At 54.6% G+C, this 12,812-nt stretch overlaps 1 protein-coding gene across 1 annotated transcript in view; it reads right to left on the bottom strand.

The window, feature by feature from the left end:
* atg2a (autophagy related 2A) overlaps nucleotides 1–12,812 on the bottom strand; it is a 182,463-nt gene that overhangs the window by 149,815 nt on the left and 19,836 nt on the right. Inside the window, exons 5-10 of the mRNA XM_069896222.1 lie at nucleotides 11,527–11,707; nucleotides 10,735–10,917; nucleotides 9,323–9,419; nucleotides 6,783–6,944; nucleotides 6,105–6,256; nucleotides 4,987–5,071 (exon numbers count right to left, since the gene is read on the bottom strand). Coding sequence (XP_069752323.1) covers nucleotides 4,987–5,071; nucleotides 6,105–6,256; nucleotides 6,783–6,944; nucleotides 9,323–9,419; nucleotides 10,735–10,917; nucleotides 11,527–11,707 — 860 coding nt within the window. The remainder of the gene's footprint in view (nucleotides 1–4,986; nucleotides 5,072–6,104; nucleotides 6,257–6,782; nucleotides 6,945–9,322; nucleotides 9,420–10,734; nucleotides 10,918–11,526; nucleotides 11,708–12,812) is intronic.

Raw genomic sequence — 12,812 nt, 5'->3', positions numbered from 1 at the left:
GAGATCAGTGTGGGGACTGACACGGGGCTGTGGGGAGAGAGTGGGGCATTAGGATCAGTGTGGGGACCAACACGGGGCTGTGGGGAGAGAATGGGGCAGTGGGATCAATGTGGGGAGAGAGCAGGGCTGTGGGGAGAGGATGGGGCAGTGGAGAGAGAGGATGGGGCAGTGGAGAGAGAGGATGGGGCAGTGGAGAGAGAGGATGGGGCAGTGGAGAGAGAGGATGGGGCAGTGGAGAGAGAGGATGGGGCAGTGGAGAGAGAGGATGGGGCAGTGGAGAGAGAGGATGGGGCAGTGGAGAGAGAGGATGGGGCAGTGGAGAGAGAGGATGGGGCAGTGGAGAGAGAGGATGGGGCAGTGGAGAGAGAGCGGGGCAGTGGAGAGAGAGCGGGGCAGTGGAGAGAGAGCGGGGCAGTGGAGAGAGAGCGGGGCAGTGGAGAGAGAGCGGGGCAGTGGAGAGAGAGCGGGGCAGTGGAGAGAGAGCGGGGCAGTGGAGAGAGAGCGGGGCAGTGGAGAGAGAGCGGGGCAGTGGGGAGAGAGCGGGGCAGTGGGGAGAGAGCGGGGCAGTGGGGAGAGAGCGGGGCAGTGGGGAGAGAGCGGGGCAGTGGGGAGAGAGCGGGGCAGTGGGGAGAGAGCGGGGCAGTGGGGAGAGAGCGGGGCAGTGGGGAGAGAGCGGGGCAGTGGGGAGAGAGCGGGGCAGTGGAGAGAGAGCGGGGCAGTGGAGAGAGAGCGGGGCAGTGGAGAGAGAGCGGGGCAGTGGAGAGAGAGCGGGGCAGTGGAGAGAGAGCGGGGCAGTGGAGAGAGAGCGGGGCAGTGGAGAGAGAGCGGGGCAGTGGAGAGAGAGCGGGGCAGTGGAGAGAGAGCGGGGCAGTGGGATCAGTGTGGGGACCAACACAGGACTGTGGGGAGAGAGCTGGGCAATGGGATCAGTGTGGGGGCTGACACGGGGCTGTGGGGAGAGAGTGGGGCAGTGAGATCAGTGTGGGGACCAACATGGGGCTGTGGAGAGAGAATGGGGCAGTGGGATCAATGTGGGGAGAGAGCGGTGCTGTGGGGAGAGAGTGGGGCAGTGGGGAGAGAGCAGGGCAGTGGGATCAACATGGGGACCGACACAGGGCTGTGGGGAGAGAGTGGGTACACAGTCTACTATTTCCTATCACTAGTGATCACTTTTTCTAAATTGTTGCGGATTTGGTTGTGTGACTGAATAATTATGGGACAATGGACGTATATGTGGTTGGACATTGACCGATCAGATGTTTTTTATTAGGACTATGCTTGACCATAGAAAGGATCTATATATCTTTACCTCCTAGGGACACTGCGAGACCTCCTGAGTTTCTCCAGCATCTTTGTGTATTTATTACAATCACAGCGCCTGCAGGTTCTTGTTCCACTCTTTCCAATAGCTATGTGCCTCTTGAATCTTCCCGTACACCCCTAAACTACACCAGAAATGGATTGGAGGTCTATCCACAGGACCATAAGAGTGGAGAGAGGATCAGTGGGGTGTTTCTCCCCACCCTTCCTCCTCCCTATCGACGTGATCTACCGGGATCGTTGTCTGAAGAGGGCGTACAAAATCATTGAGGGCCTTTCCACCCCAAACACGGCGTCTTCCAGCTGCTCTGGTCGGGGAAGAAATACAGGAGGATCTGAGCCAGCACCACCAGGCCAGGGAACAGCTTCTTCCCACAGGCAGCAAGAATGCTGAACGACCAAACGAACTGCTCAACTAATCCTCGGAGACTCTATATTTCTGAATCAAGTTATTTGCTTGTATATATGAGTACCAGTCCTGCATAAGGGCAGCAAGGTCTGTGTGGCAGTTAACGCAGCGCCTTTACAGCGCCAGCAATTGGGTCTGGACCGGGGTTCGAATCCCATGTTGTCTCCCCGTGTCTGCGTGGGTTTTCTACAGAGGCTCCGGTTTCCTCCCACCATTTGGAACGTTCCGGGGGGGGATGTAGGTTGATTGGGGGTAAATTGGGCAGTGCGGACACTTGTAAGTCTAAATTTAAAAAAATTAAAATGTACTGTTTGTCTACATGTGTGCTATGTCTGGGTGTCTTGCATCAAGGACCACAGAACAGTTTCAGCTGGTTCTACTGTACCCACAGATGACAATAAACTTGACTTGACCAAAGATCCGTTGCGCGATTGAAACACGACTTCTTCCAGCACTAATCCCCACTGTGAACACTTTCCATTAACTATTTTGTTTTCTATCTTTGAGCATCATGGCAGTTCGTATTGTTGTGATGTAGCTTGTGTGTCTGCAGCAAGGAAGAATCTCGGTACAGCTGTTGGTGATGATAACTCCAGTCTTGTTTCATCACAGGCAAGCAGTGACCCTACTTTGTCCTGGAGGATTCCCAGGAATTCAGGACCTCCCGGGCCTCTTACACCACCGTACAAATTCCTGGGAATTTGCCATCTCTGGCAATTTAGGGGGAGTCCCGCCCCCAACCGATGACACGTTACACACTCACAGGAGTAAGAGTAAAATTCCCCCCCATCTGTCAATAGCCCGCCCGTCCGTCTGTCACTCGCTAACTCCCTCCCGTCAGTAAATTTCTCACCCGCCCGCTCCTCCATCCTAGCCGTCCGATGCTCTCCCCCCCCTCCCATCGGTTGGTTGGTTGCTCGCCCATCTGCTCCCTCATGGCCGTTGGTAGGTCATTTGTTTTCCCATCCACGCCCTCCCACCTCCTCCCCAGTCAGTTGGTCGCCCGCCCACCCACCCCGCACTCTTCAGGACAGCTTCAGCATGTCATGACGGCAGCACATTGCGGGAGGTATGGCAGACTTCGTTACCCATAATACCTCGCGCAACTGGAACCACTCTGGGAAATCCAGCTACACGAGGGATTATGGCTAATAAGGACAGCCATTCATCCCACATTGCGCTGCTGTCGCGACGGGCCAAAGCAGCCCCGCCGTTGCCAGGAAGTAGGTATCTTTCAATTTTAAAAATCACCCACGTGACACAGCACGCAAGCGCTGGCATCGCAAGGCTTCCCCGCTCGGCCATTTGGCTCTTGACACCACAGGGAGAGGGCGATCCGGGAAAATTCTCGGGCCAACCTTTTCACACCGCAGGTTCACGGGAGGGTTCCCGGGGAAATCTCCATTTAACAATGTGAGAAGGCTTAATGCTGAAGCAAACCTCCCATCCCCATTCCCTCAGATTAATCCCTAGTTGGAACAAATGAGTTCATTGACATTCATTGGAGCAGCATAGTTGGCATAGAGATCAGCGCAACACTGTTACAGCACCAGCGAGCGGGTCCGGGGTTCAAATCCCGCGCTGTGAGTTGTTGGTATGTTCTCCCCATGACTGCAAGGGCTTTCCCTGGTGGGGGGGGGGGGGGGGGGAGGAAGTGGTTCGGTTTCCTCCCACTTATCAGGGGCTGTAGGTCAATTGGGTGTACTTGGGTGGCACACATTTGTGGGCTGAAAGGGCCTGTTAGCGTCCTGCATGTCTAAAATTTAAACAACATACAGATGCAATGACATTGTTAGTGTTGCACAAGAAAGTCTGCAGATGCTGCAACTGTATTTTAACAGACAAAAATGCTGGAGAAACTCAGCGGGTTACGCGCCATTTTTATGGCAAAAGATCCATAACCAATGTTTTGGGCCTGAGCCCTTCGTCAAGGTGTAAACAAAAGGCAGTCTGAATAAAATGGTGGAGGGAAGGGAGGGGGAGGCAGTCATCCCACAGAAGAGGGGGAGAGAAAAGAAAAGAAGCTGGGAAATGATAAGGGAAGAGGGCTAGCTCTCTGAATGGAGAGGGAAGGGGGTGTACCAACGGAGGAAAGGAGACAGTGGGATGGTGAAAGAGAGGGAGAGGCAGGACACTGGAGAAGTCGATGTTAATGCTGTCTGGTTGGAGATTCTTGCTAGAGATTCCCTATCACGCAATATCATCAACATGGTTCCAAATAAACATACAGTAAAATTCCCAATATCTGGAATTCAAGCAATCAGCAAAGAAAAAGCAGAAGAGGTTTTAAAAAAATAAATTGATTATAGGTCAATTGGGTTTAAATTGGGCAGTACGGACTTGTGGGCCGAATGGCCTATTACTGTGCTGTATGTCTAAATTTAAATCTAAATGTGAAAGTTTAAAATTGGTGCCCCCTAGTGGTTAGTGAACCAATCATTCATCACACAATCTCAAGCAACCAGTAAATTCACTTATCCGGCATCTAACAATCCCCATAGATGCCAGATACCGGGGGATTGACTGTGTATATACAATAGAAAAGGTAATAAAACGTCAATAATAAATATTTGCAGCACGCCATCACTGTGTCCGTGTGTCCGTACTGCAGGCCCTTGGTGGTCTTACAGCAGTGTCATAGTTTGGGCGATAGTGGGAGCCGAGAGATCTGCAGAGCTATCACCCACCGTTCTTTCCCCCAGCTCTCCACCCCCTTCCCTCTCCAGTCACAGAGCCAACCCCCCCTCCCCCTGCTTGCTGATGTGCCCTCCCTCCCTTATCCACCTGCCAGTGGGCCCATGCGCCTCCCCCTGCCGTTCTGTTTGGGCACCTGCCTACAGTTTTCCACATCTTGATGAAGGGCTCAAGCCCGAAACATTGGTTATGTTTCCTTATCTTTGCTGTATAAAGTAACAGGTAGTCCCAGACTTAATGTCCATCTGTACATACAAAAGAAAAAAAATTACTGTATAATTTTTTTTAAATAAAGAAAAAATATGTAAATATAAAAATTATGAGGCCTATCTATGGAAAATAGTGCCTATGGCAGAGGTGATGAACCTTTTGTGAGAGCTGACCTTGGTGTATTTCACGAATGATAACAAAGATACAGTGAATTTCTGATGTACATCCATTTCAAGACACAACCGGTCGGTCAGAACGGCCATATGCCAGGGACGATCTGTACACTGTTTGACAAGCTGAGTTTCTCCAGCATTGGGTTTTTACCATGAGAAGGCAAGAAGGGTTGTACTCACGTTGCTGCCTGAAGCCACACTGTAGGTTGGGGAGGGTGGAGGGGAAGGCAGAACTTGGGGACCGGTGAGGAGAACCCGTTGTCATCTGTTGGGGGGGGGGGGGGAGGGAGGTGTGGCAGAGAGAAGAGATACACATTAACACGACAGCCCTTGGAAGAGCAAAGGTCTGGCTGCCCACTCCCGCTGAAACTCGCCGAGCACCTGGCCAGTTACCACACCTACTCTCCCCAACATGGGCAATGGTTTCGAAGGGGTGCAGAGTGATGGCCTTCTTTAGTCGGGGTAGGGGGACCTGTGTTCAAGAGCAGCGAGGTAATGTTGCAGCTCAATAAAACCTGTGTTTAGTTCAGGTCGCCTCATTAAAGGAATGAGGCAGATGCTTTGGAGATGGTGCAGAGGAGATTGTTCCCTGAATTGGAGAACATGTGTTCAGAATGATGAAGGATGGGAGCTGAGATAGGGTGGACAGCCAGCATCCATTTTCCCAGGTCGACAGCAGCAAACACCAGAATCATCGGTTTACGGTGAGGTGGAGACATCACAGGGAGCAGTGGCCTGGAATGCATTGCCAGGGGTGGTGGTGGAGGCTGGTACAATAGGGACTTTTAAAAGACTCTGAGGCAGGCACATGGATGGGAGAAAGATAGTTATGGAAGGAGGGAAGAGGTCAAGGGGGGGAGAGAGACACCAAGGAAGGGGGGGGGGGGGGTGAGACATACACACACACCAAGGGAGGAACAGAGAGACTGGGGGGTGGGGGAAACAGAGGGAGGAGAGAGAGAGAGACGAGAGAGGGAGACCGGGATGGGGGGTGGGGGAGAGAGAGAGAGAGACTGAGGGGGGGGGGGACAGAGGTTAGATTTTCCGTAAGAGATCATGACAATAAAGTCGGCTGAAGGGCCCTCTCTGTACTGTAATGTTCTGGAGTGGGAGTGTGCAGGGATGGCCAGCATGGAGCTGAATTACCTACACTGGATTACACTTTAGTACCACATCCCCAGTGTTTAGTCATTCAAAATGATTTCCCCCTCTCCAGGTCTTTGGCCTCCACCCCACTCTGGGTCAGAGACTTCCAGAGACTGCCCAGCCTCTCATGGAGTCCATGGGGTTGTACTCACATCTGAGCCAAGTGACGGGGCCTGAAGAGGGGAGCTGCTGTAATCACTGTACATGGATCCGCCAAGATCCACTTCCAACAGTTCGCTCTCCGACCGCATGGACGCCAGGCTGCTGGTTATGGGAGCCATAGAGAAAAACATCTCCGAGGGTGCTGGCAACAGGAAAAGATGGATGATCACTCAAGGGTTCAGAGTCGGCAGCCAGCAAAGCTTAGTTCTCAGGATTCAACCATGCCCCACCTTTTGTCACCACACCCCACCACAGGCTTGGTACTGTCCCCAATGGTCTGGCCACTCGCAACACTTAGTCCTTCTAACACCCCACCTCGCACTCAGTGACTCACTGTAACACCCCACCCCGTGTCACTCGCTTTATAACCACGCCCCACGCTGTCTCACGGTAACAACCCTCTCTGCGCTCTGCGTCTCGTGGTAACACCCCTCTCTGCGCTCTGCATCTCATGGTAACACCCCTCTCTGCGCCTCCCAGTAACACCCCACCCCGCGGTCTGCGTCGCCCTGTAACACTTCACCCTGCGACCCACTGTAACACAGCACCCTAGTCTATCTACCACCATCGCACCCCCCCGCCCCCCCATACCCCTGTTTCACCACTCACTCCTGGCTTCCCCTCGCTCCACCGCCTTGCCCCCCACCCCCTCCTTTACGCCCTCTCACCCCCGTCCTCAATCCTGGGGAAGGAGTCCGGACCCTGGTCCTGGGAGTGGGCTTGGCTCAGCCCCGAGTGCAGTTGACTGCTCAGGTGCTGTTCGATCACCCGGAAGTCCTCGGGGTTCAGCGGCCGACTCTTGCTCAACTGGTCCTTTGGGTAGCACGCTTCTGTGAGGTGGGGTGGGGAGTAGCGAGGTGGGGAGGGGGGAGTGAGGAGGCGAGGCGGGGAGAAATGAGTAAATAGTTTTGGTTAAGGTAAAAATTACAGAAGTGAAAGAGGGTTGGGGGGAGGAGGGAGAGAGAGAGAGAGAGAGAGAGAGAGAGAGAGTGAGAGAGGGGGGGAGGAGGGTGGAGAGGGAATACATAGTTGGAATGGAGAAGACACAAGTTACAGGTACCCAACACAGCTGGGAAAATTCCTCACTGACCCACCAAATTGGGGAACGCTCCACACTGACCCAGCACACTGGGGAGTGCTCCACACTGACCCAGCACAGTGGGGAGCGCTCCACACTGACCCACCACACTGGGCAGCGCTCCACACTGACCCACCACACTGGGGAGCGCTCCACACTGACCCACCACACTGGGGAGCGCTCCACACTGACCCACCACATTGGGGAGCGCTCCACACTGGCCCACCACCCTGGGGAATGTTCCACACTGGCCCAGCACCCTGGGGAACACTCCACACTGGCCCAGCACCCTGGGGAACACTCCACACAATGTTCCTCACTGACCCACCACACTGGGGTATGTTCCTCACTGACCTACAGTACTGGGGAATGCTCCACATTGACCTTCATCCCCTGCCTAACCCAAGTATGGACACCAGGAAAAAGGCTCTTCAGCCCAGAGCATCTGTGCCAGATCTCAAGTACACACTCACACTACGTGAATCCGGTTTTAAATTTTTTCTACTTTACCATTAACCCTCAGATGCTACCCCTCACCCACATGTTGAGATGGTGTTAACCCACAGACCCTTCACACTGGAGGACACAGGAGCTCCTTAGGTGGGGAAATCCTCAGACACATCCACACACCCAAGTGTACTCCACACATAAACACCACAAGCCCTGTGTATCCACTCCCCACCATGCGCACACCCCACACACTAGAAGCACACTCAGATATACACAATCCTTACATACTCAGATGCGCGCCACACACAGTCCCTACGTACTCAAGACGCACGCCCCACACAGTCTCTACATACTCAGACGTGCGCCCCACACTGTCCCTACATACTCAAGACGCGTGCCCCACAGTCCCTACAGACTCAGACCCGCTCACCTGTCACCCTTAACCCATGTCCTCTAGTTCTCGTCTTACCGAACTTCAATGGAAAAAGCCTGCTTGCTTTTACTCAGTCGAAAGCCCATCATAATTTTGGTCCCCTTGTATGTCAGCACAGTAGAAGCTGATTCTGACTATTACAACCCATGCCATCCAATTAACTTACTGTCCCCATAAAATCAGTGAAGCACAGAAAACAGGCTCCAGCCCACCGAACTATTATTCTGACCTGGCCATTGCCCTCTATACCCCTCCCATTATTGGACGTGCCCATATTAAAATTAAAAATTGGGCCCACATTCATTACTTCAGCTGGCAGCTCATTCCACACTCCCACCATTTTACGTGGTAAAGAATTTCCCCCTAAATTCTTCCCCTCCGCTCCGGTGTGTATCTCACCCAACCTCAGGGGAAAGAGCCCGCTTACACTACCCCCGATCTCTACCCCTCATTGAACATCTTTTTTTGTTAGCAACAAAGGACCTGCGTCTGCCTAAGCTGCCATGCTCTAGTGTAAAATGGTCGGTCATCGTAAACTTGTTGGGCTGACGACCATAAGATATAGAAGTAGGCCATTTGGCCCATTGGGTTTTCTCTGCCATTCCATCATGAACTGATCCACCCTCCCACTCAGCCCCACTCCCCATAACCTTCGATACCCTGACTATTCAGATACCGATCAATCTCTGCCTTAAATAAACCCAACGACTTGGTGCCTGTGGCAGCAAAGTCCAGAGGTTCAATGCTCACTGGCTAAAGATACTTCCGTTTTAAATGGGCCCCTTTCAATGCTGAGCATACACCCTCTTGTCCTGGATTCCTCGCCCATGGAAAACAACTTTGCCACATCTCCTCTGTCCACATTTGAAATGCTTCCAGACGTCCCCCTCATTCTTCATAACAGTCCAAAAAGCCATCAAAAATCCCTCCATCTCTTCAAGGGACAGCACAGGTACAGCGCCAGTGATTTGAATCCCACACTGCCTGCAAGGAGTTTGCACGTTTCCACCCCCATCCCAGTCTCTCCCTGGGTTTCCATCCACCCTTCAAAATGTATGGGGATTGTAGGTCAATTGGGCAGCACAGGCTCGTGGGCCAGAAAGGCCTGTCACCAAGTTTAAAATTCCAGGAATCATTCGTCCTTGTGAACAGCCAGCTTTCCAACACTTTCGCAAGCCTGCCTTTCAATCAAGGGACTGCCGAAGAGCATTGCTGCATTGCTGAGATGGGAAACCCTGCTCACTCACCGGAGAGATGAAGGGTGCTGAAGAAATCGATCAGGTTAGAGAGCTGGTGAGGGCTGAGGAACAAGTGAACCGACCCCATCTTTCCATCTAACTCCAGCTGGGATGCAAAAAAAATAGGTTCTGGGTGTGAGAAAGGGAAGGGTTGGACTGTTGAGTAGGTTTACATAGGTTGGAACAACTAAAGAGCTGGAATGTTCTGTGTTCGATGTAAAACTGATCACGTCACTCCAACCAACACTTTATAAAGCCTCAGCTTGTCCTCTCAAGACTAATGCTTTCCTCACCCCTTAAACTGTAGCTCCAACAAAGTATTGCCAACACTGCTCTCTCAAAATTGTACAGGGGGCTTGACTCCATGAGTTCTCCTACCGACTCGACTCGGAGTTTCTCCAGTGGGCCACGTTGGGGTTCAAGTACCGGAGCCTGCAGTCTCCTGCCGTTCGGCAGAATGGAAGCAAGCCCTTCGGCCCAAATTGACTGTGCTGGCTCAGTCCCAGTGGCCTGCACTTCACCCATGCCCCTATGAACCTTTCAGTCCACGTATGTGCCTGAATGCTCTTTACATGTGGCAGCTGACACTTCCCACCCCCTTCCCACTCTCCAGCGACTGTCCCCGCCCCTTCCTCCCCCCCCTCCCTCGACTGTCCCTTCCCCTTCTCCACCTCTCCATCGACTGGGCCTGCTACCTCCTCCTCCCCTCCACCAAGCATTCCTCCTCCCCTCCCCACCTATCCCTCAACAGTCCCCACCCCTCCTCCTCCCAAACTTTCCATCTCCCCTCCCCTCCCTCTGTCCCTTCCCCACCCCTCCTCCCCAGCTCCCCAATGTTTACCCTCCCCTCCCTGCCCTTCCTCACTGACTCCCTTCCCTCACACCCCCCCATCCCATCCCTCGCCCCGACCAACCCATTCTCCCCTGACTGTCCTCACCCCTCCTGCTCATTCCTTGTCCCCACCCCTACCCCTGGTCTCCCTCCTCCCTCTGTCCCTGCCCCTCCCCACATCTCCCTCCATCGTTCACCCTCCCCTCTCTCCTTCCCCAACTGTCCATACCCCAACACCCCATTGCCCCTACCCCTCTTCCCTCCCTGGCAGTCCCTGCTTCCTCCCCTGACCTACACCCTCCCCCCACCCTGGCAGCTCGTTCCACACCTCCACTACCCTGTGACCATTATAACCCCCTGCAAGGTACCCCTCAGCCTCCCGCACTCCTGGGGGTGGAGGAGAGAAGAGAAACTCCTGAAGGAAGGAAACGTCCCATCCTTTCCTCAGACTCACTGGGAGGGGGTAGGGCAGACATGTAACCCAGCCTCTCCTCGAACCCCCAGGGGATGAGAGACACAGATCCCAGTCTCTCCTGCAACTGAGGGGAATGGGACGGGAAGGCTGGAGGGAGTTCCAACGCCCACTTACCTTGGCGCCGGGCAGCGCATCATTTTGCTTGAGTTTCACTGTTGTCTCCACGCAGCCAGTGAAGCTACCGATCTGCACCAGCTGCAACGCTGCCCCTGCCAAATGCTCTGCTGCATCGCTGCTGGTGCGCGACACAGTGGGCAGACCCGCCTTCTTGGCAGAGGGGTCCCTTGGTCCCATTGCCTGCAAAGAAATGGTCGACGAGGAGTTGTGAGCTTCCGGCTAATCCAGGATTGTGCCCAGTGACCCTCTCCCCACAGCCCCATCACCTACCCTCAGATCCCACACCCCCCCCCCCACTCAGTGGCCCTGCATTGGACAACGCAGTGGCTGATTCACCCGCTGACTGTGGTAAGTGGAGGTGGAGGTGAACCGGAGCTCATGGTGGGGGGTTTGAGGAGAACCAGAGCACATAATGGGGGCGGGGGCAGAGGTGAACCAGAGCTCACAGTGGGAGGGGGTTTTAGGAGAACCAGAGCACATAGTTGGGGTAGGGTGGTGGTGGAGAATTGGAGTTCACAGTGAAGGTAGGGGATGGAGGAGAACCAGAGCACATGGTGGCAGGGGAGGGCACACAATGGGGTGGAGGGGAGAACAGATGATTGGGGATGGAGAAACCAGTCACACGGGGGTAGGGAAGAACCGGAGCTCACGGTGAGGGGATTTGAGAACGATGGGGGCGGAGGAGGCGGGAAAGAAGAGCACACGGTTGGGGGTGGGGAAACCAGACACAGAGTGGGGGGAAAACTGAATTTAATGTTTCTTATCGCCTCCCTCATGAGGACCCCTTACCTGCAGACCAGGTGACGAGGCCAGAGCATCTGTTTCCTGCTTGGCTCCATCCTCGTAATACAGAAGCACCCCAGACAACCGCAGCACCTTGTGGACGAAGGCAGGGGGCTGGTGGATGTCTATGGGTATGGGGTCTTTCTTTGATGTGGAGTCCTTCACCGCTTCGTCGCAGTAATCTGACCTGTGGGCAAGATGGCCGGACTGGCAGGTTAGTGCTGCAGAAGGGCAACCAGGGGGGTCTTGTTTGACTTACTGTGACCCACAGACACCACCTCCCTGCCTTTTTCCTGTGACTCTTAATGCCTCCAATGCAAAAAATAATCTAATCCCCGTGTGTTTAAATAGATTTAACGAGGCACTCTTTCACACTTCTGCAATTCTCAAAGGTGCTGGAGTGTCACACAACACCCTTGGTCAATGTCTTGGGTTTGGGCCCTTCACCAGGAATCTGGAAAACACCAAATAAAAAGGTGGGAGGGGGAAGGTGGGGGGGGCCAGGGTGTCAGGGGGAGGAGGCGATGTGGAGGGCAGGGGAAGGGAGAGGGGGAGGGGGAAGAGGGAAGGGAGAGGAGGGGGGAGGGAGAGGAGGGGGGGAGGGAGAGGAGGGGGGAGGGAGAGGAGGGGGGAGGGAGAGGAGGGGGGAGGGAGAGGAGGGGGGAGGGAGAGGAGGGGGGAGGGAGAGGAGGGGGGAGGGAGAGGAGGGGGGAGGGAGAGGAGGGGGGAGGGAGAGGAGGGGGGAGGGAGAGGAGGGGGGAGGGAGAGGAGGGGGGAGGGAGAGGAGGGGGGAGGGAGAGGAGGGGGGAGGGAGAGGAGGGGGGAGGGAGAGGAGGGGGAAGGGAGAGGAGGGGGAAGGGAGAGGAGGGGGAAGGGAGAGGAGGGGGAAGGGAGAGGAGGGGGAAGGGAGAGGAGGGGGAAGGGAGAGGAGGGGGAAGGGAGAGGAGGGGAAGGGAGAGGAGGGGGAAGGGAGAGGAGGGGGAAGGGAGAGGAGGGGGAAGGGAGAGGAGGGGGAAGGGAGAGGAAAAAGTAAGAGCAGGGAAGGAGAATGAGGGAGGTAGGTACAGGAGGAAGAGGGAGGTGGGAAGGTGCAGGGGAGGAGGAAAGGAGAGAAGAAGGGGCGCATTAGGAGTAAAGGAGGGAGGAAGGGGAGGGCAGAAAGGGAGGAAGGAGCATGTTAGGAGTAAAGGAGGGAGGAAGGAGTAGGGCAGGAGGGGAAGAAGGAGGAGGGGGAAATTGGAGGAGAGGGTGGAGGATGGAGCACAGTCTAATAGGAAAGCAATTACAGATGG

This window comes from Narcine bancroftii, chromosome 8, assembly GCF_036971445.1.
Source record: "Narcine bancroftii isolate sNarBan1 chromosome 8, sNarBan1.hap1, whole genome shotgun sequence".
Classification (NCBI taxonomy): domain Eukaryota; kingdom Metazoa; phylum Chordata; class Chondrichthyes; order Torpediniformes; family Narcinidae; genus Narcine; species Narcine bancroftii.
Note: the sequence above shows the minus strand (reverse complement) of the source record. Positions and strands in the feature narration are given on the sequence as shown.